At 46.5% G+C, this 22,619-nt stretch overlaps 3 protein-coding genes across 15 annotated transcripts in view; 2 read left to right on the forward strand and 1 right to left on the reverse strand.

The window, feature by feature from the left end:
* The first annotated feature begins 86 nt into the window (after positions 1-86).
* Positions 87-7,923, forward strand: RHNO1 (RAD9-HUS1-RAD1 interacting nuclear orphan 1). 9 transcript variants are annotated; one of them, XM_033404247.2, is made up of 3 exons: positions 87-182; positions 5,376-5,627; positions 6,695-7,923. In XM_033404247.2, the coding sequence occupies exons 2-3, from the start codon at positions 5,460-5,462 to the stop codon at positions 7,247-7,249; spliced, it is 723 nt and encodes a 240-aa protein (XP_033260138.1). In that variant the 5' UTR covers positions 87-182; positions 5,376-5,459; the 3' UTR covers positions 7,250-7,923. The 9 variants fall into 9 exon arrangements, with proteins under 9 accessions (XP_033260138.1, XP_049550733.1, XP_049550737.1 ...); XM_049694776.1 differs by having other exon boundaries at positions 139-247; positions 2,768-5,627; XM_049694780.1 differs by having other exon boundaries at positions 139-247.
* An 836-nt stretch (positions 7,924-8,759) lies between these two features.
* Positions 8,760-22,619, forward strand: part of TULP3 (TUB like protein 3) — a 43,041-nt gene continuing 29,181 nt past the window's right edge. For 2 of the 5 annotated variants that reach the window (XR_004476442.2, XM_033404237.2), the window contains exons 1-2: positions 8,760-8,961; positions 9,565-9,592. Coding sequence is in view for 2 of the 5 variants with exons in the window: in XM_033404237.2 (XP_033260128.1) it covers positions 8,775-8,961; positions 9,565-9,592 (215 nt within the window). In the remaining 3 variants the exon portion in view is untranslated. Of the gene's footprint in view, positions 8,962-9,564; positions 9,694-22,619 lie in introns of all 5 variants that reach the window. The other 3 variants (XM_033404239.2, XM_033404240.2, XM_033404238.2) reach the window with 3 other exon arrangements.
* On the reverse strand, positions 17,784-19,369 carry LOC101272787 (rRNA N6-adenosine-methyltransferase METTL5-like). The gene is made up of 2 exons (XM_004279006.3): positions 18,233-19,369; positions 17,784-17,998 (listed from the first exon to the last, which is right to left on the reverse strand). The coding sequence occupies exons 1-2, from the start codon at positions 18,714-18,716 to the stop codon at positions 17,853-17,855; spliced, it is 630 nt and encodes a 209-aa protein (XP_004279054.2). The 5' UTR covers positions 18,717-19,369; the 3' UTR covers positions 17,784-17,852.

Below are 22,619 nucleotides of genomic sequence, written 5' to 3' on the forward strand. Positions count from 1 at the left end.
TGAGGCTTTCAGTTTGTTCCGCTGTTTGAAATTGGCGCCGGCGGAGCGTTGAGGTCACGTGACGGGCGTGGCCAATCAGCGCCGGCCCTGTCTCCGCGTTCAGCCGGGACGCCGCCGGCGGCGGCGGGCGCGTGGGCCCTGCCTGGCTGTTGAGGCGGGCGGGGCGGCGGCGGGAAGGGCAGGTGAGACAGCCCGACCGGGCGATTGAGGCGGACGGAACGACTGGCGAGGCAGCCCAGCCGGGCGGGTGAGGCGGGCGGAACGGCTGGCGAGGCAGCCCAGCCGGGCGGGTGAGGCGGGCGGAACGGCGGCCTCGTTGGGCGGGTGAGGCGGGCGGAGCAGCGTGCGAGCCGGGCGGGCTGGTCTGCGGCGGGTGAGGCAGACAGAGCGGCGTGCGGGCCTGGCGGGCGGGCGGGCGGGCGGATCGGCGGCGGGTGAGGCGGACGAGGCGGGCGGCTCGTGGGGAGAGCGCAGGGGGGCGGTGGGGCGCGGGGGACCCCAGGGACAGTGGGGACCCCGGGCCGCCGCGCCCGGCTGCGCTGCGCCCGCCGCCCCGGGCTCTTCCCCCCTCGCTGGGGGCACTGTCCTCCGTTGACCTCCGACCAGCGACCGTCGCGGGCCCGCGGGCCCCCGAGCGGCCTGAGGGCTCCTGGAGCGCAGTTACGACCTCGTTCAGGTTCCCTCCTGAAAAATTATTCGCACACGGTGAACCCCGCCTCCACCCTGAATCTTCGAGTTTTGATCTCCTCCCGCCCCCCGCAGTCTTTTCTTTGTAGTAAAGGACTTTATCTACTTAGTTAACACGTTTAGTTGAGCATCTACCGTGTGCCGGGCCGCGCTGGGATGCAGTGGAAGACGGGGTCTTTCTTCTGCGCTTACGGTCTGATGGGAGCAGAGAGGAGCTCAGACAGATTCGCAGCGAATTGCTTATTTAATCAAGTGGAGAATTACAGCTGCGAAGTGATAACTTAGAGCTCAGGGATAACTTTTGAGTATGTAAATGAGGGGATCTTGCCTTATGGTAGGTGAGAAAGGCATTTCATTAATCTTTGGCTGCGTTGGGGCATTTTCTCTAGCTGGGGCGAGCAAAGGCTACGGAGTCTCCGGTTCGGTGCGGGAGCTTCTCATTGCCGTGACTTCTCTTTTTGCGGAGCGCGGGCTCTGAAGCGCATGGGCTCAGCAGTAGTGACTTGCGGTCTCTAGAGCCAGGCTCGGTAGTTGTGGCACACGGGCTTATAGCTGTTCCGCGGCATGTGGGCTCTTCCTGGACCAGGGCTCGAACCCATACCCCTGCATTGGCAGACGGATTCTTAACCACTGCGCCACCAGGGAATTCCCAAGAGAAAGGCATTTCTGATGAACTAAAGCTTCGTCTGAGATCTGAGGCCTTTATGCAAACACGGGAGGGAGACCCTCCAAGCCAAGGGAATGAGGTGTGCAGGGCCAAGCCGCAGGAGGAAGCGTGGGCGGCACAAAGGCTGAAGAATATCTGAGGGATTTGAGCTAAGAGACCTGCACTGGAGGGTGTGCGAGATGAAGCTGGAACCAGAGCCACAGGACCTCAGCCACCACTAGGAGTTTGGTCCTTACCCAAAACTCAAAAATTTTAAGCAGGAGTGTGAGTCAAGATCAGATTTGCAATTTAAAAAGGTCCCCCTGCAGGGGGTGCCAGAGGTTAGGGTAGACCAGTTAGGCTATTGCATTACCCCTGGGTCAGAACTGTTGGGACTTGAAGGGTGGTGGAGAGAGGGAAAGAGGGGTAGGGTAAGATTATTATTTTTCACAAAGGAGGAATGCTTTTATCAAATTTTGAGTTGAGTAAGTCTCAAAAATTGCCACTGATTCTGATCCCACATTTAATACTGAACTGTCGCTAAAACCCACAAATCTGTTTTTTCCCCCAAAGTATAATTGACATAACACATTATGTTAGTATCAGATGTACAACATAATGATTACCTATTTACACCTCAAAATGATCACAGTAAGTCTAGTTACCATCTGTCACCATACAGAGTGACAAAAACCTTTTTTTTCTTGTGATGAGAACTTTTAAGATTCTCTTGGCAACTTTCAAATTTGAAATACAATATTGACTATAGTGACCACACTGTACATTACATCCCATGACGTATTTATTTCATAACTGGAAGTTTGTACCTCTTGACTCCCTTCATCCATTTTGCGACCTCCCCCCAACTGCCCTCCTCGAGAGAGGGGTATTTTTTTTTTTTTTTTTTTTTTGCCGTACGCGGGCGTCTCACTGTTGTGGCCTCTCCCGTTGCGGAGCACAGGCTCCGGACGCGCAGGCTCAGCGGCCATGGCTCACGGGCCCAGCCACTCCGCGGCATGTGGGATCTTCCCGGACCGGGGCACGAACCCGTGTCCCCTGCATCGGCAGGCGACTCTCAACCACTGCGCCACCAGGGAAGCCCGAGAGAGGGGTATTTTTGAAGACATGTTTAAGAGATAGGGTTGACAGGGCTTGATGTTGGGTTGGATGGTAGAGGGAAAAGGTAAATGTCAAGGTTTTTGGTGGCATAGCTGGATGAATGATGATACCATTCCCTGAGCAAGGGCCCTGGAAGATGATCACTTTTACGGAGGGGGGTGCAGGGGAAACGAGCATGAATTCGGGTGTAAATGCTTTGAGTTTGAGGTGCATTTGAGACATCTAGTTGCTATCGCGTAGGCAGTGGAATGTTTGGGTCCTGAGTGTGGAGAATTCTAAGCCAAATATAGAAATGCTTGACTCGTGTACTTCCAGGTGGTTATTGACATGTCAGCAGACAATGCCTGGGAAAGGCGTGTGGAGTGAGGAAGGCTCCAAAGCCCAGCCAGAGGGAGAGGCCACAGTAGCAAAAGGGACTGACCTCTAGTTACAGCAGAAAGGAAGAGGATGGATGCAGATGTACTGAGGTTTGTGAGCTCGCCTTCTGGAAGATGAGAGTGTTTCCTTTGATGCCTCCTGTGTTCTTTGTGAAGTAGGAAGTAAGGCGGTTGGTTTGGAGAGAAGAAGAGTTCCGAAGTTTTAAGACAGTGGGAAAGTTTTAAGATAACCTTTGTGGAAAATGAGTTGATCAAGGACACAGTAGGACTGCTGAACAATGTGGTGTCCCCAAGAGGCTGGGGACTTTGAGCAAGGCGTGAACTTCGGCACTTCTCCCTGGAGTGGTTGTTACCACTGTCATCTCCCCGCTGGGCTCCTGCAAGAGCCTTCCCCCTCGCTTCTCTGCCTCCTTTCTCTGTCCCCCCTCTTCCCAACCCACCTTTCCTACAAAGCACCTAGAGCTATCTTTGAAAAGTATAAATCGTGTTACTTCCCTGTCCAGAGCCCTGCGGTGACTTCCTCTTGCACTAAGCATAATTCAGCCCAGTCCTTACCCTTGCCTTAACCCTGTGTCACGTGAACTGGCTTCACCTCCTACCACTCTCCAGTTCAGCCATGCTGACCCTACTGCTTCTTGAACAAGTCAGACACATTCCCATCTTGTGGTCTTTGCACTTAACTGTTCTCTCAGTCTGGAACATTCTTTCTCACATCTTTCTCTTGTCTGCTTGTTCTCCTTTCTTCATTCAGGTCTTTGCTCAAATATCATTTTTCAGATAGGCCTTCCCCGACAACCCTGTCTAAAGTAGCACTGGGTCAGCTCAACCCCTTACACTGCTTCACTTTTCTCTGTACCTCTAATCACTTCCCAACTAGACGTAAGCGCCATGAGGTCAGGGATTTAATTTTGTAATCTGCTATATATTTCTAGCACCCGTAACAGTGCCCAAAACACAGTGGGCACTCAGTAAATATTTGCTGAATGAATGAATGAACAAATGGATGTATTCATTACCTGTGTTCTCCCTAAAATGTTTGTTCCTTGAGGGTAGAGACCTCGTCCTGATTTCTCTTTACATGTATCTCCACTGCCCAGTGACATAAATCAGAGTATGTTGCTTTGCTGCTGTTGACTGAATGAAGGAATCACGCTGTATAACGGAACCAGTCTGCCCTGCTGTGCCTCTCCCTCCAGCATGCCGGCACCACCCGTTCACCTCTCGACTCAAACTTCCGTCCCACCAACCCACTGACAGAACCCTTATTAAAACTGATCTGGGGGCTAGACCCACTGGACGCGTTCTCAGACTTGTTATTCCTTTGTGGGTCCTGTTGGCCCTGCCTCTGCCTCCCGCCTCCCACCTCTGCTGACACTGCCCAGGTTCCGGCTTCATCGGTTCTCAGGCAACACAGTTACCTTCTCACTGGTCCCCCTGCTTCTGGGGCACTTGATCTCGCCTTTCACACTGTTGCCTGGATGACCTGTCTAAAAGACAAAAGCAAACAAAAACCAAGCATGGCACCTAGGAGACAACTGAAAATTTCAACCCTGAATATTTGATATTTACTATTTAAGGAATTTACACATATAAATATATATTAATGTATATTATATAAATATGTATATTTATATATGTTAATTGTGTTACTAGGAATGATATCATGACTGGGAACATAGTATTTTCAAAATAATAAAGGGGTAGGGGAAGTGGATGGGGTGTGGATGGGATGTGATCGGTCGTGGGTTGATGGTTGTAGCTGGGTGATGGGCACGTGGGAGCTCATTATATTATTGACTATTTTTTTGTATGTTCGAAATTATCTGGGGTAAAAGTAAAAAAAAAAAAATCCAAGTGTGGTCATATCTGTCCGCTGGAAAATCTTCAGTGACTACTTAGGCCAAAGTCCAAACTCAGATGGTCCGCCTGGTTTTCTGCCCTGAGCCTGACACCACGTCGCTCCTCAGGTCTTGCCTTTTGTCTTTTCATGCCTGTGTCCAGCTCCGTGGAGGCTGAGTGCCTGGATTCGCAGTGCTCCTTCCTGTCTCTGCCCTGGTGTGTGCTGCTGCTCAGCCTGGAACGCCCCCCCCCACTCCCCATTCTTTGGCTTTTCCTAGCCCTTCTATACCTAGATCAGGTATCACCCTCTCCAGAAGGCCTCCCCTGGGGGGAGTGCAAGGGAGCACTGCTCTCATTATTGTAATTGTCTGTCTCCCCCTGTTAGCCTCTCAGCTCTTTGAAGACAGGGGCAGTCTGTGTCTCTACAAGTGCTTGGCACCCAGTAAATGATCATGGGATAAGTGGTTGGTTATTCATCTTTAAACTCCCGACACCCAGCATGGTGCTTAACACGTGCTCGATAAGTGTTCATTGAACGAATGTTGTTGAGCGTGAAACTACTGTGTATTGCCTTGGTGGTGTGGGTGTACCACCCCACAATCTTGGGGTAGGGCTGCTGGCTGCTAGCAGAATCGGCTGGCAGAGTGTGAGGAAGAGCTGGGGAATCAGCAGATTGTTTTCTCCCAGCTTTTGTTTCTTCTCCACAGGCATGGGTTGGAAGTGGAGTCTCTCCCTGGACCTGACCACAACCAGCACCATGCAGTTACTAACTGCCCTACCCTCACCTATTGATGCCTCCCAGGAAAAAACGCCGCCAAATTTCCCAGAAACCCCAGCTGCTATTCTGCCAACAACCACTGGAGGGCCCCAAACACTGCTATGGGTCTCCCCAGCTTCCTATCACCCACACTAGACAGGTGCCCAGCAAGCCCATTGACGACAGCACCATCACGTCCTGGGTAGGCCATGGGATTCTTGCCTTGACTTTTCCTCTGCCAGGCTTCTCACGCTGCCATGTGGAGACTCGTGGGCGCAGGGACAAGGAGGTGGTGTACTCCTTCTGTCTGTCCTCAGCCATGTTCTCTGGTTTATCTTTTTTTCTGAGTTCAGACTGAGGCGTGGGTTGATTGGAATTGGAGTCTTTCCCGCGCCCCACATTCCTCTGTAAGAGTTCAGTATAAAAGTTTCACTATCCAGTAGCTGGGTGAGAAAGCCAGAGAAATGTCAGAACGAGTAAAAAATGAGATTGTTCCCTGAGCTTCCTGTGAGACGTGGAGTTTTTAGCTAAGTACTCTATTTACTGTTTAAATGACCAAACGTTGAAGAAGAATCCTCAGAAATGGCATATGTTCTATTTTGACAGTTTAAAAGCCCTGGGAAGAGAACACAGCTACCGCATGTCAGGGAAGTAGTGTAGCAAAAGAGCCAGACAAAAGCCTAAGAGAGCTTAGTAAGTGTGCTTTGCCCACGATTGCTGGGGAGAACCAGAGCCCTGGCTTCAGGACTGGGGAAGAAACATACATGTTAGAACCCTGTTGATGAGGAGGAATGAACATGTGAACATGTATCGAGTCCTCACTATGTGCCACGCCCCCTGCTATTTGCTTTCCGTGCCTGATCTCACTCCCCGTTCTTTCCTTCAGCCCTCCGTCCTTCACTGGGGCCTTCTTGGTGCCAGGTGCTCTGCCTAGGGCTGGGGATCCATGGTGAATAAGACTGCTGGGCCCGCTCTCAGAGTTGAAACATAGACAGTTAAGCGTGTTGCAGCCGTATGGTATGATGAAGCGAAAGAGGCATTGTCCCTGTTCGTGCACAGGAGGGAACTGAAAGCCAGGGAGATTGAGTAACTTGCCCAAAGCCCGTATCCCTTGGATACTGTTATCCAAATAGACAGCTGCTTTTGTTTTGTGTCCATTGCTGTTATGGGCCCCCATTTAGGATTCTGGTCATGGGATGCAGTTTCCTTAGGTTTGTATTTGGTAGTTGGCGCTCTTCACTTTTTTTTTTTTTCTTTTGGAATCCTTAGGTATCACCTCAGTTTGATACAACAACAGAAAGCTGGTTCCCGGTTAACAGGAAACGTCATTGCCGAGACCAGGCAAGGCGTTCAGGTCGACAGTCTACCAGCTCCAGGTTTCCACACCTAACATTTGAGAGTCCACAGTCTTCTGCCAGTTCAGCCAGACCTGGGATCCCCCTAATCAGGGACTGTCCCGGTCAACCAGAAAAGGACATTTCTGGAAGGCCCTTGGTTCCCATGCTCAGCCCCCAAAGCTGCGGGGAGCTGTCAGCACATGCACTTCAGAACTTCCCTTATGTGTTCATTCCACCGGATATCCAGAGCCCAGAGTCCTCAGGGCAGGGAGGGCCCATTCCCTCGGTGCAGAGGGAAAACAGCCTTCCCAGCTGCTCCCTTCACACAAGCACGCCCAAGAGCCCAGAGCCTGGGCCTGTTCTGGTTAAAGACACTCCTGAGGAGAAGTACGGGATAAAGGTCACATGGAGGAGGCGACGACACCTGTTCACTTACCTCAGGGAGAGGGGGAAGCTGAGCAGAAACCAGTTCCTTGTGAAAAACTGACTGGGTTTCTCGGACATCCGTGGTCTCAAGAAATTGATTGCTGGAGTCAAAAGGGAATTGAATTCCCAGATTTGCTTTTTAAAATATCTTGTGTCATAAACAGTTTTAGTGTCATAAACAGTTCACTTTGTATTTTCCTTGTATTAGCTGTTTAAAAATTTTAAATATCTTGTAACTGTTTAAAAAGTCTGTAAATAAATGGCTGCAGAAAGTTTTTAGAGAACGCTGCTTCTGTCACTAATGCAGCAGTACTGCCCCCTCTACAAATGGTCTTTCTTAATTGTTCCCTTTAACCACTGCTTATTCATCCTTTTAAACACTTCATTCAAACTAATTCATTCCACATGTCTGAGTACCGACTCAGTGACCGCTTCCTCTGTGACCAGATGCATGGAAAAACTCGAAGCAAACTGTGACTTTTTGTAGTTGAGCTGCTGTCTCTGCAATCTTGGCTCATCTGCTGAGAGGGCTGGATGAAGAAAGGGCAGCAAGCCTGTTTTAATGAGTCAGTGGGACCAAGGGAGATAAAGGGGACATAGGTTACTTAGGGTTACTATGTTTTGAATTTTTGTTTCCAACTGTAGTAATCTGTAAATATTAAATAGGGTGGGAAAACGATTTCTTGTAACTGTTTAAAATGTATGTAAATAAATATATAATCTTTTCAAATACTACTTTTTATTGGAATTCATGTAGAAGGACTGCCTGGTCAACAAAATATCTCAATTTTCCTTCCACCCATACAAGTAGCATCTCATTCAACTCCATTCCGTCAGCCTTCAGAACCTAGTCTGTGTCAGGTCCAGCCCGAGCTAGACAAGCAGGGATTATTTTAAAGATGGGGATTTGAAACACAGATAACCGTGTTCGGGGTCACACAGTGAGTGGAGGCTGACCAGAGAAAGCAGTGCTCGGCTCTCCTAGCTTGTGCCAAATTTTCTGCCTTTTAGAGGCTCAAAACCAGTGTGGGGACAACTTTGGCCTCGGAATGGAAGGCCGCAAAGTCAACACGCGATGAGTTTTGACGGGATGTTCTGTAGGGACTGTAATGCTGCACATAAGTTGGGGACAAGATTTACTGGATCCGACAGCGGATCTCTTTATGGGATACTGATGCTCGAAGACGGCCGGTCGGCTGCCGAGGGCGGTAGACGGAAAAGGTCGTCAGGCGGGTGTGCAGGACAGGTCCGGGGACGCCCTAAAAGCTTGGGCTGGACTAGGGGAGGGGGCGCAGACGCACTTGGTTGGGAAGGGCTGCCGGGCGAGCAAGTGTGGTTCCGGGAAGTCCTCGGGGTCGGGAGGGGGCGGCCCCCATGAAGCGCCGTGGGAGGCCTCCGGGTATGGACCGCTGGGTGAGGGCAGCCTGGGCGCGCGGCGGTTACTGGGGGCTGGGCGGCTCCTCCAACCCAGCTGCGCGTAGCAAGCAGCGCGCAGCAACCCGTCCGTAGCAACCCTCCCGCGGCGCCGCCACCGCCCCTAGCAACCCACCCGCGGGGGCGGTGGGGAGCAGCGGGCGCGCGGACCAATGGATGCGGAGCGGCGGGAGCGCGATGGCCAATGGGCGGCGGCGACAGTGCGAAGTGCTGTTGCGGGGCTGGGCCGCTGCGCCAGGCTAGCCCCCAGCGGCCGCCGCGCGGGTGTGGACAAGGTCGCTGCTCTCGGGGCAGCGGGATGGAGGCGTCGCGCCGCCGTCCGGCGCCCTGCGGGGACAGGTCAGGAGCGGTGGCGACGAGCGGAGGCTGAAGGGGGCCGTGGCGGTCCGGGCTGGGAGTCGAGGGGAGTGCGGGCGGCTGGGCGGCGGGAGACGAGTGGGGGCGGCGTGCGGGCAGGCGGCCGCCCGCGTCGAGGGCCGGCTCGTGTCCAGTCGCGCCGGCACCCGCGGGGTGGGTCCGGCCTCGTCAGAACGTGTCCGTCAGGGGCTGCTCCGCCTGGGCCGGGGGTGCAGGGTGGTTCCGGGGGCCAGCGGAGGGGCCGTGGTGATGGCGGCATCCCGCCCCAGGGCCAGTGCTCCGGAGGGGTGAGCGCGGGCCGGGCCGGGCCTGTAGGTTCGGCAGGGATCCCGAAGCGTGGATGCGGGCGGGTGGGGTGGAATCACGGCTTCGCCTGGACCCGAGCCCGTACACGCCGCCCACGCCCGCCTGCTGCCCGGTACCGCCTGGTCGCGGGTCAGCAGCTGAAAACCACTCTAAAGCTTGTCGCCCAGGTGGCCTTGCCGCGGACAAGACCCGTTTTTCTCTTTCATCGGGTTTTATTTACGTGAGAGCAGCGCTCTGTGAAGTTGGTTTACTGCTTTTTTTTTTTTCTTTTCCCTGAAGTCAAGAGAAGAAGAATCTGCGTTTCCAGGTATAAATATGGAAGCGCCAGGAGGAGATCCCGTTAAAATTCAGCATCCTCGTTGAATTCGGATGGTGCTCGCTCACTTGTGGGCATTCGGTCAGTCTTAAGTGAGTGAATTTAAGGCAGTAAATTTCCCGGCTACCAGATGTATGGTGTGACTCATGATTTTTGGAAGGAAAAATGGAATTGACTTTGAAATTGAGACCGGGAGGCAAAGAGGATTTTAAGTTTTTGGACCTGAAGTTTCAATGGATAATTTTAAAGTTTGTCCCTCTTTTTCTTCCCAAAGAAACCTGCTCTTTAATTTTAAAATGGACCTCAAAGGGGAATGTGTGAGTCACCAAGTGTTTCTTCTGCTGTAGGTTCAATCACTGGTTAACTGACTTGTTGCCGAGAGGGAGTGGAATTAATGTCTCTGACTTTTTTGGCTTCCGGTTGTGTGTTTAGGACGTTTTTGATGAAATACATGGATAGAGTTTTTGGTATTAGTACCTTTCAGTGTGAAGGATAGCATCTGACTTTCAAGTTTCCCGTGACTTTTTTTTTTTTTTCTTCTTTGAATGATGAGACCATTTTCCCATGAGGCAGAGTTATTTTCAACAAAGTAGAAAAATTATGAACAAACACTACTTCAGACCTTTTTCCTGTATCTGAAATATTTAGTGGAAATTGGAGATGGAATTTGAAACAGCACTCTCAGATGCTTGCTGAGGTTAGGTGCTTGCATTGTAGATTCCCCTGGAGATGACAGTGGTCAGCTAGTTGCCGGAACTTGAGCCTATCTGGCCTTCTGTTCCTGATACGGGATTGAAGATGTGATGAGAGAGACTTCTCCGCGTGATGTGACCTTGTGACCCAGGGTTGACTGAGAAAGTCCTAGTGCATGGTTTGTCCATATGCTATGATTTTTCTTCAGAAATACAAACAGCAGTGATGGCTGGAGGTTATGTCTTGGCCAGGCTTGTTATCCTCTCTCAAGTTCTCTTTTTTTCAAAGGCTTCATCAGATGAACTAATTGTTGGCAGACAGACTTACCCAGTGCTTAAAAATACTTAGATTAACTAATACGTGACTACAGTATGTTTGGCAGATATCAAAAGCTACAGTAAAAGCCTAATAACGTCTAACATGCATGTATTTCTTCAAATACGAAGGCTACATAGAGACCTAGGAAGGAAAGAAGAATCCCTGTAATAAATTTCCTTTCCATGCAGACAGACTCAGACGTTTTGGGAATACTTTTCATTTCTGGCTTCTCTTATTCTTTCCTATGGAAATGCTGCTGTTTTCCCTGCCTTTGTGCCCACTGAAAGAAGAAGTTAACATTTCTTCTTACCAAGAGGAAAAGTATGCTTGAGTTACTCAGAAGAGGAGCTGAAGCTGCCTTGCTTCTCCATGTTTGAGGATTTTAGGACTGAAAGGGGCCTTGATAATCCTTAGTTCTATTCAAGAGTAGTTCTCAGTGGAATTGTTAAGGCTTCTTTCCAACTAAAATTTCCTGTGGTCTGCTTTTACTTCCTCTGAGGCAGTTCACTAGGAAGAAGCTCTTTGTACTAAATCTGTGCTGCCTCATCAGACTTTCTTACTGTTAGTAAAGGCTGCACCATTTTCCTGTCCCGGTTAGAGCTTGAATCTGCTGATGCCTGAGAAGAGACACACTGTCCACATTGCGATGGCTGTGCTGTCTTTATTAACTCTTCGTACTTGTTATGAGTCTTGATAATGAGGATTGGCATCTCTGACCCTTTGCTGTAGAACTTCTGTGACAACGTTAATGATTATCGTTGTATCATAGAAGTCGCGAGGACCCCTGGAAGGCCACAGTTCTGAAGGGGATTGCATTAGTACTTGAGTTGTTTATCAGGTCCCTTGCTGTTTTACCACAAGGCATTGTGGTGAGGGGGAAGCGCTGGAGGCTTCCACTGGGTTCCCGAGCTCTCGTCCCAGCTTTTCCACTGTCCAGCAGTGCGATGTTGAAGCACTCATCTACTTCTTTGGCTTCAGTTTTCTCCTCTGGAATAATAGGGCTTCTTCAGATTCCCTCCATGATTTATACTGAATTAATAAAATAACATATTTTTAACTGCACATAGCTCAGATGTCAAAAGGTACAAAATGATATTCAGTGGAAAGTATGTCTTTTCTCATTGTCTTTGTGTCACTTAGTTCGTTCATTGGCAGGTTTCTTAGGGGGATCTTCCAAAGGTATTCTGTATATTAAGTAATCTCTTCATTTTCCTTTCCTCTTCTTAAAACGTGATGATTTTGAGGGCTTCCCTGGTGGCGCAGTGGTTGAGAGTCCGCCTGCCGATGCAGGGGACACGGGTTCGTGCCCCGGTCCGGGAAGATACCACATGCCGCGGAGCGGCTGGGCCTGTGAGCCATGGCCGCTGAGCCTGCGCTCCGCAATGGGAGAGGCCACAACAGTGAGAGGCCCGCGTACCAGGGGAAAAAAAAAGTGATGATTTTGAGTTTTAGGGTAGAATACGATAATCTAAACTCTGATATCTGCATTCGTCATGGGCAAGATATATTTTTAGACTGTGAACTATAGTTCCTTCAGGTTTTTTTTTCTGTGATAATTAATGTGTAGAAAATAAGCCTTGTAGGAAGAAAACAAGAATTATTTTTCAGCCAACCTTCCTGAAAAATAAATCATTGCTTCTTAGATTTGCTGGAAGAAATGTCAATAAATATATAGTTTGCCTTTGATTTTAGGTTTTAGAATGAAGCAAGTTTATAGAGGGTTGACTTGTTTTCCAATTGAACTTCAGTGTAATTTTGTTACGGCAATTTGATATGTCATATAAGCCAGGGGCAAAGTAGAAGGAGATGTTTTGACTGAGTGCAGTTGGCAAGCTGTGCTTTTAAAAAGGGAGCTCTGTCAAGATGAAACGATCAATAATGATGGCTTACATTTGTGTATCCTTCGCAGTGTTCTTAGAGCTTTCATGTACATGATCTCTTTTGAGCTTCACAACTCTGAAGAGAGCACGGCCCCTGTCGTTATCTTTGTTTTATAGATAGGGAAATTAAGGCTGGGAAAGGGTGTGATATAGCTAAGTTACAAGACAAGTAAATGATGTAATCAAAACTAAAATCTAGAAGTAAAACTGGGCTTTTGACTTCTAGTCTCCTCTCTTCTTTTTCTCAATTATTATCAAAATATGTTCCAGATATTTCTGGATGCCATTTGTGCACATAAATGACAGCAACTGATACTGATTACATCCTAGTAATTATTTTTAGGGCAAACAGTTGAAGAAATTGGACATTTTAGCAAAGTACAAATGAGTATTAATTTCATCCAATGGAATGGGAGTGGAAATATTTATTTGGTGTTGTTAGGCAAAAAAGTGTACTTTCATCTTTACACAAGAGAGAAGGGAAATAAGTAACATTACTGGAGAGAAACTATAACCCCTGAGGAAAGGAGAATCCAGCAAAAGGTGGAGTGCACTGTGATTCTGAGTAATGTCCTTTTTTAAATCTATAAAGAATAAATGGGGGGACTTCCCTCGTGGTTCGGTGGTTAAAAATCCACCTGCTAATGCAGGGGACATGGGTTTGAGCCCTGGTCCGGGAAGATCCCACGTGCCGCGGAGCAACTAAGCCCGTGTGCCACAACTACTGAGCCCACGTGCCACAACTACTGAGCCCACGTGCCACAACTACTGAGCCCACGTGCCACAACTACTGAGCCCACGTGCCACAACTACTGAGCCCGCACGCCTAGAGCCTGCAACAAGAGAAGCCACCGCCGTGAGAAGCCTGCGCACTGCAACGAAGAGTAGCCCTCACTCGCCGCAACTAGAGAAAGCCCACGCGCAGCAACGAAGACCCAACACAGCCAAAAAGAAAAAAAAAAAGAATAAATGGGTTCTTGAACTTCTGGATCAAGTCATTCATTTTAAATAACCTTTCTGTTTGGCTCGCTTAAAAGAATGCTTTTTGCTTTTGCTCCGTGCGACATGCAAAATGGAGAGGGCTTCATGTAAAGCAGTTTTCCTTGCTGCATTCTCTGGGGCCAAATGAATCATCTGATCGGTTGCCAAGTTTTCCTTCTCATTGCCTCTCTCTCCCCAAGCAATTCTCCCTTCTCTCTGATTGTCTCTACTGAATGGGCTTCTTCGGAAATGGATCTTCATTCTCTAGCTTCAATTAAGTTAGCTCCAGATTGTGGCAGTCATTCAAGTAGAAGACAGCTGAGCCTAGAATATTAACAATTCTCTGCTGATGCGGGAGGTTAGATTTCTAAGGAGTCTTTCTGGCAGTTCTAATTGATCTTTATGTGCCTTTTCCCAGACACAATGTTTTGTTCCAGCCAGATGTGCTCTTAGGTCTCAGTGCATGTGAAAATATGGCCTCCTATATTGACATTTGGGATTTGGACAAGGTGAATCTATTTGTCAGTTGACTTAGAGAAAACTCCTTTATTAATAGCTATTGACCCAACTACCTGACACTGTAATCAGTTCAGACACAATGAAATCTGATGACTCTTTTCCAATAGTATTTATACCGTAATCAACTGCTCCCAAGGGCTTCTTCAAAATCCATTCACTAGCTTCGAAATTCTGCTGCCTGAAAATACCAGTGGGGGGGGTGGGGAAATACCAGTGAACTGGCATTTTGACTGAAAAGATTCTTGGGAGACTTACTGAAATACCATAATAATGAAATCCCGGACTCTCTGCTGACCATTTGAATATTTGTGGTCCAGAGGTGCAGGTCTGCAGGCTGAGGCGGGTGGCACTGGGACTTGTGGTTGAATTCTAGCTCTTCCACTCATCTGCTGTCTGACCTTGAGCAGATAGCTTCCGCTCTGAGTTTGATACCTGTGAAATGGGATTGTAGGTTTATTGTGAGAATTAGATGAGACGGTATGTAGAGTTTTTAATGTAGTTTCTGGCACGCAGTAGTTCTTTACTAAATGGAACTGTACTGCACCTGGCAATGTGACAACGTATTAATGTTTCAATATCAATAAAAATTCAAAATTTTGAAGATTTATTTAATACAAGGAGAAATCTAGAAATGTTTAGGTTTCCAGCATTAGAAAGGCTATGAAGAAGTTTTAAAGAGGTGGTAATATCATGGTGAAATTATTTAAAGTCCTGTCAGTGAAGACAAGATTAAGGTAATACATTTGTTTGTAGGCTTAAAAAAGTTGTAGGGACTTCCCTGGCGGTGCAGTGGTTAAGACTCTGCGCTTTCACAGCAGGGGACACGGGTTGGATCCTTGGTCAGGGAACTAAGATCCTGCATGCCATGTGGTGTGGCTAAAAAAAAAAAAAAAAAAAGTTGTAGAGCAAAAACCTTATTGATAGCAGTCGTTGCATTTATTGAGTGCTTATATGGGCTAAATCTCATTTAATCTTCATAGTAACTTTCTGATTTAGTGCTCAGTTATCCTCATTTTGTAGATGAGGTTAAGTTGTGTTAGAAACCACTCTAACCACAGACCCGTGCTTCCCTAAATGGGGAATTTGACCCTTTCGTTTGGTCTGCGCCAGGGGTCAGCAAACCTATCCTGTAAGGAACCAAATGATAAATATTTTGTCCTTTGTGGGCCATACGGTCTCTGTCCCAGCTACTCAGCTTTGCTGTTCTAGGGTAAAAGCAGCTGTAGGGAATACATAAAGGAATGTGCAGTAAATGAAAGGGTGTGGCTGTTTCAGAAAGGCTTTAGCTATAGACAGTAAAATTGAATTTGATATAACTTGTGCATGTCATAAAATACTATTATTCTGATTTTTTTTTAACCTTTTAAAAATGAAAAAAACATTCTTAGCTTACGGGCAATACGGACATAAGCAGTGGGCCGAATTTGGCCCAGAGGCTGTAGTTTGCAGACCCCTGTGCTGAGTCACAAGATAAGGATGTTTCTTCCTGGACAGTCATATTTATTCATATTATGAATATTATTATAAGACAGAAGTGGAGTTTTTGTTAAAATAGAGCCAGTAATAATGTAATGTAGAATGCAAAGTTAAATTAATTTTCAGGGTAAAACTTGAGGTTCTAAAGATAGAGTATTGTAGATGGTTTCTTTGGGCTATACTTCCCCTCCTCTCCCTATGAAATCACTCTCTTCGGCTGTTAGAGGCACTTTGATGGAAATATTGCCTGAACAAAGCGACATAAACATCAGTGTGCCAATAATAGATTATTAGATATAAAATTAGACTCTAAAGGCTATTTATATGTCCATAAGTTGGAGGGAAGTAATGACTAGTGACTGGTTCTGTGAAATCACAAAAGTAAAACGTGGGGTATGGAAAGCTTTCCTGTTTCACTACTCTTGTCTCTGATTACAGCTGCTGTTGTAATTACTAATTATAATTATAAATGTATAATTACTCATACTCTTTTACTCTCAAAAATGTCTGGTTTGGAAAAGAAGGTTTTTTTGATACCCTACCTTTGAGGCGACTTGTTGACAGTTTGTGTATATCCTGGAGTTCTGTGCCTGTGGACATCACACACATCTTTTTTTTTTTCCCCCACTTGGAAAAATATAATCTTTATATACTGAAAATACAGTATATATTACTGTACCTTATTTTTAATAGCTATATTGAGGTATAATTTACATACTGAAAAATACACCCATTTTAAGTATGCAATTCAGTAGTTCTTAGCGTGTTTGCAGAGTTTTGCAACTATTACCAAAATCTAATCTTAGAACATTCCCATCATACACACCCCCCCACCAAAGAAACCTGCCCATTTACAGTCATTCCCTTGTCCCCTCCCCTACTCCTAGCCCAAGACAGCCACTAATCTACTTTCTGCCTCTACGGATTTGCCTCCTCTGGACATTTCATATAAGTGGAATTGTACGATACGTGGTATTTTGTGACTGGATTCTGTGACTGTGACTTAGCAAAATGTTTCTGCGGTACATTCATGTTATTATGTGCTGCATATATCAGTACTTCATTCCTTTTTATTGCTGAATAATATTCTCTTGTATGGCTATGCCACGTTTTGTTTATCCATTCAGTTAATTGATGGGCATTTGAGTTGTTTCCACTTTTTGGCTATACCGAGTAATACTGCTATATGACCACTCGTGTTCAGGTCTTTGTGAGAACATGTATTCTCACTTCTCTTGCGTATACATACAAGTAGGGCTGTCGGGTCATGTGGTGACTCTGTTTTACAGCTTGAGGAACTATCAGACTGCTTTCCAGAATGGCTGCGGCAGTTTATGGGACCACCACCAAGTTTCTCTGCATCCTCACCAATGCTTGTTATCATCTGTCTTTTTCATTATTGTTGTCCTAGTGGATGTGAAATAGCATCTCATTGTGGTTTTGATTTGTTTCCCTAACGATGAATAATATGAAGGGTTTTTAAAATTATTTATTTATTTATTTTTGTTGCGTTGGGTCTTCGTGGCTGCGCAGGCTTTCTCGTTGCGGCGAGTGGAGGCTACTCTTCCTTGCTGTGCGCGGGCTTCTCATTGCGGTGGCTTCTCCTGCTGCAGGGCTTGGGCTCTAGGTGTGCGGGCCGCAGTAGTTGTGGCAGGCGGGCTCAGTAGTGGCTCACGGGCTCTAGAGCGCAGGCTCAGTAGTTGTTGCGCACGGGCTCCGTGGCTTGTGGGATCTTCCCGGACCAGGGCTCGAACCCGTGTCCCCTGCATTGTCAGGCGGATTCTTAACCACTGCACCACCAGGGAAGTCCCTATGAAGCATTTTTTTCATGTGTTTATTGGTCACTCCTGTATCTTTAGAGAAATGTTTATTCATTTACTTTGCCAGTTTTAATTGGGTTATTTGTCTTTTTATTACTTAATTGTAAGAGTTGTATATATATTCTGGATGCAAGTGCCTATCAGATAAACGTTTTGCAAATATTCTCTCATCTATAGATAGTATTTTCAATTGCTGATAGTGTCATTTGACATGTGGATATTTTTTATTTTGATGTACACGTAGTCCAATTAGTTAATTTTTCGCTTCATTCCTTTTGCTTTTGGTGTCGTGTCTAAGAAGTCAGTGCCTAGCCCAAGCCTACAAAGAGTTACTCCTGTGTTCTAAGGGTTTCAAAGTTGTAGCTCTTACATTTAGGTCTTTGATCCATTTTGAGTTAATTTTTATGTATGCTGTGAGGTAGAGGTCCAGATTCATCCTTCTACATGTGGATATCCAGTTGCCCTAGGACCGTTTGTTGAAAAACTGTTGAGCCCTTTTTTTTTTAGTAAACATTTTTTATTCATTTTAATTAGATTTTAAGCTGCTTCTCTCTTTGGAGGCTTTTAAAAAGAAAACCAAATTAGGTCCACTTCAATGTCCAGCGATTTTCTTTTATGAAACTTGTATGATGCCAGCAGGTCATATCTTAGCTCCGCAATAATATCTATCTTGATTTTCTGTTCTGCAGCTTTCTTTTTTATTTTATTTTATTTTATTTTATTTTTTGCGGTATGTGGGCCTCTCACTGTTGTGGCCTCTCCCGTCGCGGAGCACAGGCTCCAGACGCGCAGGCTCAGCGGCCATGGCTCACGGGCCCAGCCGCTCCGCGGCATATGGGATCCTCCCAGACCGGGGCACGAACCCGCGTCCCCTGCATCGGCAGGCGGACTCTCAACCACTGCGCCACCAGGGAAGCCCTGCAGCTTTCTTTTGAATATGTTCTCTAGTGAGGATTTGTGTAAAGAATATACTGCTGTTCTTGCCATTTCCAAAGCAGTCTTCAGAAAGGCCATATCTGTCCCTTTATTATTTTTGGTCCCAAAGGGAGGATTCATAATTACTGTATCAAATGACTTGGACATTCTGTTAGATAATGAGCACACATCACACTGAACCATGTCAACATTTGTTAACTCAGGCTCTTCTACATTCCTGTTAAATATTTCCAGTGCATCTTCATCTATGTCAAATCCAACACACAACCCTGCTCCCAGCATTGCAGTTCCGATGCTAAGCACTCCACAGCCACATCCTAGATCTGCAACGACTTTATTTTCAGTGTCATCATGTGTGTTATGAATTGTATAGAGCATACATGCTGCAATGTGCGGCCTGGTTGGATGCTGTTCTAGAAGGAGCTTGGACTTTTCGAATCCATCCACTTGTTGCAGGTGACTGTCTAGTTCCCTAAGCCTTAATTTCTTCATGTTTTAAAAAGTGTGCGTTGGCAGGGTTTAACAGCGCTGGATCTGCAGAGGAACCTACTTCACCTGGATCTCCCTGCCAACTCTGATCCCCTGCCCCTTTTTTCAGCGCTGCGGGCTGAGGGCCAGCCTGGGAACGCAGGGCGCGAAAAGTACACCCGGCTCAGGCGGTTCTCGCTCTCCTCCCCGCGCCAGCGGTGGGCAGAGTCCTCGGCCAGCCTTCGACCCTCCTCCAGGGTACCCCGGGCCGAGATTGGACTGGAGTCGCTGAGGGCTCCTCACGCCGCGTCTCTGCCTGAGCCTTTTTTTTTTTTTTTTGGCGGTACGCGGGCCTCTCACTGTTGTGGCCTCTCCGGTTGCAGAGCACAGGTTCCGGGCACGCAGGCTCAGCGGTGGCCATGGCTCACGGGCCCAGCCGCTCCGCGGCATGTGGGATCTTCCCGGACCGGGGCACGAACCCGCGTCCCCGGCATCGGCAGGTGGACTCCCAACCACTGCGCCACCAGGGAAGCCCTGCCTGAGCAGGGTGTCAGGCAGGTGTCATAGATTGCTTTACAACTCAGTACTTTAGATTCACCTTATTCTTTTTAATGACCACAAAGTATCATTTTTCATAAATGTATCTTATTAATTGCTCACCTGTTGACAGACATGAATATTATGTTCAGTTTTTTCCTTTTGAAAACAGACAGTAATGCTTGTTATATGTATCTTTGTTGTTACATGTATCTTTGTATGTTTGGCCGAGTATTTTGTAAATTTAGTATGTTTGGAGATGCAGAGTTTAAATTTTGGTTAAGGCTGCTAAATTTCCCTCCAAAAAGGTTATAAAGTTTTTCTTTAACAGATGATGAATGCCCATTTTGAAGTGGAGCAATTGTCCATTCTTGTTGCTCAGTCCCTTGTATGTACAAAATTAGTGCACAGTAGGCGCCTAGTAAATATTTACAGGTGATAAAGATGAGTGTAAAACGGAGGGGCTATTTGCAATTTGGATCAGAGTCAATTTAAGCTGATCAGGTAAGGCAAGAATATACAGTTGACCCTTGAACAACATGGGTTTGAACTGAGTGGGTCCACTTACTTGCAGACTTTTTTTCAATAAATATGTACTGCAATACTACACGATCTGTGGTCAGTTGAATCCTAGGATGGGGAACCTCAGATACAGAGGGCCGGCTGTAAGGTTGTAGTCAGATTTGGGACTGATTTTTGACTTGAGGAGGTTCGACACCTCTAACCCTCACATCCTTCAAGGGTTAAAGCAGTATTCAACAGCTAACAGCAAATTGATGTATCAAAGTAGGAACAATGGTAGCCAAGATTATGTAGCAAACAGAGCATCATTCTTTGTAGATGAAACAAAGCTTATTGTTTGTTGAGTCCAAGATTTTCTGGCAATTGTAATAGGGAGTTGCCACAAAAACTTTATCAGAAGTATATAATAAAATAAATTTTGATTGACAAGTGCAAGAGATCTGGTTAGAAAAATATAGTTGAATGTGTAATGGGACGATATGCCACCTTGGAGGTGCTACAATTATTAATCATTTGGCTGTCAAATGCATTTTGATAAAGAAATGAACAGTGCAGTGAGTTCAAATTTGAGGATGTGTTTAAAAATCATTGCTGCCAGCTTTTGTCATATAGAATAATGATCTCAGACTGACTATTTCTGGCCAGCAAACAGACTAAAGGTCTGTTATATGATATAACCAATACTACAGTATAGTTTGAAACTTTGTCCCAATGAAACACATAACTGACAGAGGAAAATAAATGAGAAAACAAAAGAACAGAGCAGAAGGCTCTATCATCCCAGCAACTGGATTGATTGTGCCTCTAAGAGATTTACCTTTCTGATAGTAGACTACGGTATGTGTTCAGCCAGTAGTGTAGGTTCTATTTTATTAAATCTGTGAAAGGTTCATTTGAGGCTTAAAACTAAAAAACAGTAACAGTTTTTTCCTTTAAAAAAATCATTTTAGGCTTACAGTAACCACTGTTGAAATTATTTCTCATAATTAGGCAAGGTAACGGGTTATTCTTTAAAATTTTATTAATTATTTTCCATAGTCATACAGCTATAAAATGGGGATGATAATATCTTTTACCTACTTCAAAGTCAAATCAAGGGATGATTAGTTAGAGTATTTCATTAAGTCATAAGTAAGAGGAATGTTTTTCATGTACCTTTAAAATTCATTCATCACGGGACTTCTCTGGTGATGCAGTGGTTAAGAATCTGCCTGCCAGTGCTGGGAACACGGGTTTGAGCCCTGGTCCAGGAAGATCTCACATGCCATGGAGCAACTAAGCCCGTGCGCCACAACTACTGAGCCTGCGCTCTAGAGCCCGTGAGCCACAACTGCTGAGCCCGTGTGCCACAGCTACTGAAGCCTGTGCACCTAGAGCCTGTGCTCCACAACAGGAGAAGCCACCACAATGAGAAGCCCACACACGGCAATGCAGAGTAGCCCCCGCTCGCCGCAGCTTGAGAAAGCACGCGCGCAGCAACGAAGACCCAATGCAGCCAAAAATAAATAATAAATGAATAATTTATAAAGTTCATCCATCAGACATTTATTTTACATCCTCCACATTCTAGGCACCACACGCCCTTAGTAATGTTGGTGACGTTAGAAAGTGCTGAGGTTTGTAAGTTTCTTTGGTAATTTTGCTTTTCTTTTGAGTATTAGAAGTGTTTTAATATTTATTTATTTGGCTGCACCGGGTCTAAGTTGCAGCACGTGGGATCTTTAGTTGCGGCATGTGGGATCTAGTTTCCTGACCAGGGATCGAACCCAGGCTCCCTGCATTGGGAGCGCAGAGTCTTAGCTACTGGACCACCAGGGAAGTTCTTGTAACTAGTTTCTGAGACTGAAAAGTATCATTTGTCATGTTGTGAAGCAATATTATAGTCAGCGAAAGAAGTGTTCACTCAAGCTGCTGTTAGGAAAGCCATGGGCTGCGCACAGCCTTCATCTGGCAAGTCTTTTCCTGCTGCACTCCTGGCAGGATTAGTGTTGACTTCCTGCAGAACCACAGAAGAAGCCTGTTCAGCTCCCCGCATCAGGGGCCAGATTGCAGCTAGATGCTGGTTACAGCATCCCTATTATCTGGCACAGTGTAGGATACAGCAAGAAGTACTCCTTGACTGTAGAGCAGCAATGAATGTTGTTATTGGCAGCTAGAAAAATTTATTTATTTTTTGCAGGCTGAGAGAACTTGCCAGGAATGTTAAAAGTGTAGGATAATCGTGGAATCTAGCAGGTCACTGATACATTACTAAATGCTTCAAATTGTTTGGCAGCATGGTCTGTTAGGTACAGCTGTGGACCGGCAATCGAATGAGTAATGTTTTAAGGTAGGCTCTGAGTTTCTCACATATCTGATCTTGGGCACATTTCTTTATTGTTTCATATCATCCGCCTTCCTTAGAAATACTGCATATGTAATTGAGGTGCTAGAATAAAGGACGTGTGGATTTTAAGTGTACTCAGTACATGACTGTGAAATAGACGTCTAGCAAAATGTCTGTTTTCTTTTTTTCCTCTAATTTCTTATTTTGAAAAAATTTAAATACTCTGGAAAGTTGCAAGAAAAGTACAGTTGATAACCTGTGCCCTTCACGTAGATTCATTGCCTTTTAAAAAAATTAATTATTAATTTTTGGCTGCATTAGGTCTTTGTTGCTGTGCGCGGGCTTTCTCTAGTTGTGGTGAGCAGGGGCTACTCTTCGTTGCGGTGCGCGGGCTTCTCATGGCGATGGCTTCTCTTGATGCGGTGCACGGGCTCTAGGCGCGCGGGCTTCAGTAGTTGTGGCACGTGGGCTCAGTAGTTGTGGTGCACGGGCTTAGTTGCTCCGCGGCATGTGGGATCTTCCCGGGCCAGGGCTTGAACCCG

This window comes from Orcinus orca, chromosome 11 (assembly GCF_937001465.1).
Source record: "Orcinus orca chromosome 11, mOrcOrc1.1, whole genome shotgun sequence".
NCBI classification, from domain to species: domain Eukaryota; kingdom Metazoa; phylum Chordata; class Mammalia; order Artiodactyla; family Delphinidae; genus Orcinus; species Orcinus orca.

Coding starts and splice junctions, on each gene's coding strand:
- RHNO1 (XM_033404247.2), top strand. CDS start 5,460: ATGCCTCCCAGGAAAAAACGCCGCCAAATTTCCCAGAAACCCCAGCTG. Junction 5,628..6,694: donor ACAGCACCATCACGTCCTGG/GTAGGCCATGGG, acceptor TGGAATCCTTAG/GTATCACCTCAGTTTGATAC.
- LOC101272787 (XM_004279006.3), bottom strand. CDS start 18,716: ATGAAGAAATTAAGGCTTAGGGAACTAGACAGTCACCTGCAACAAGTG. Junction 17,999..18,232: donor TTTACACAAATCCTCACTAG/AGAACATATTCA, acceptor ATAAAATAAAAT/AAAATAAAATAAAAAAGAAA.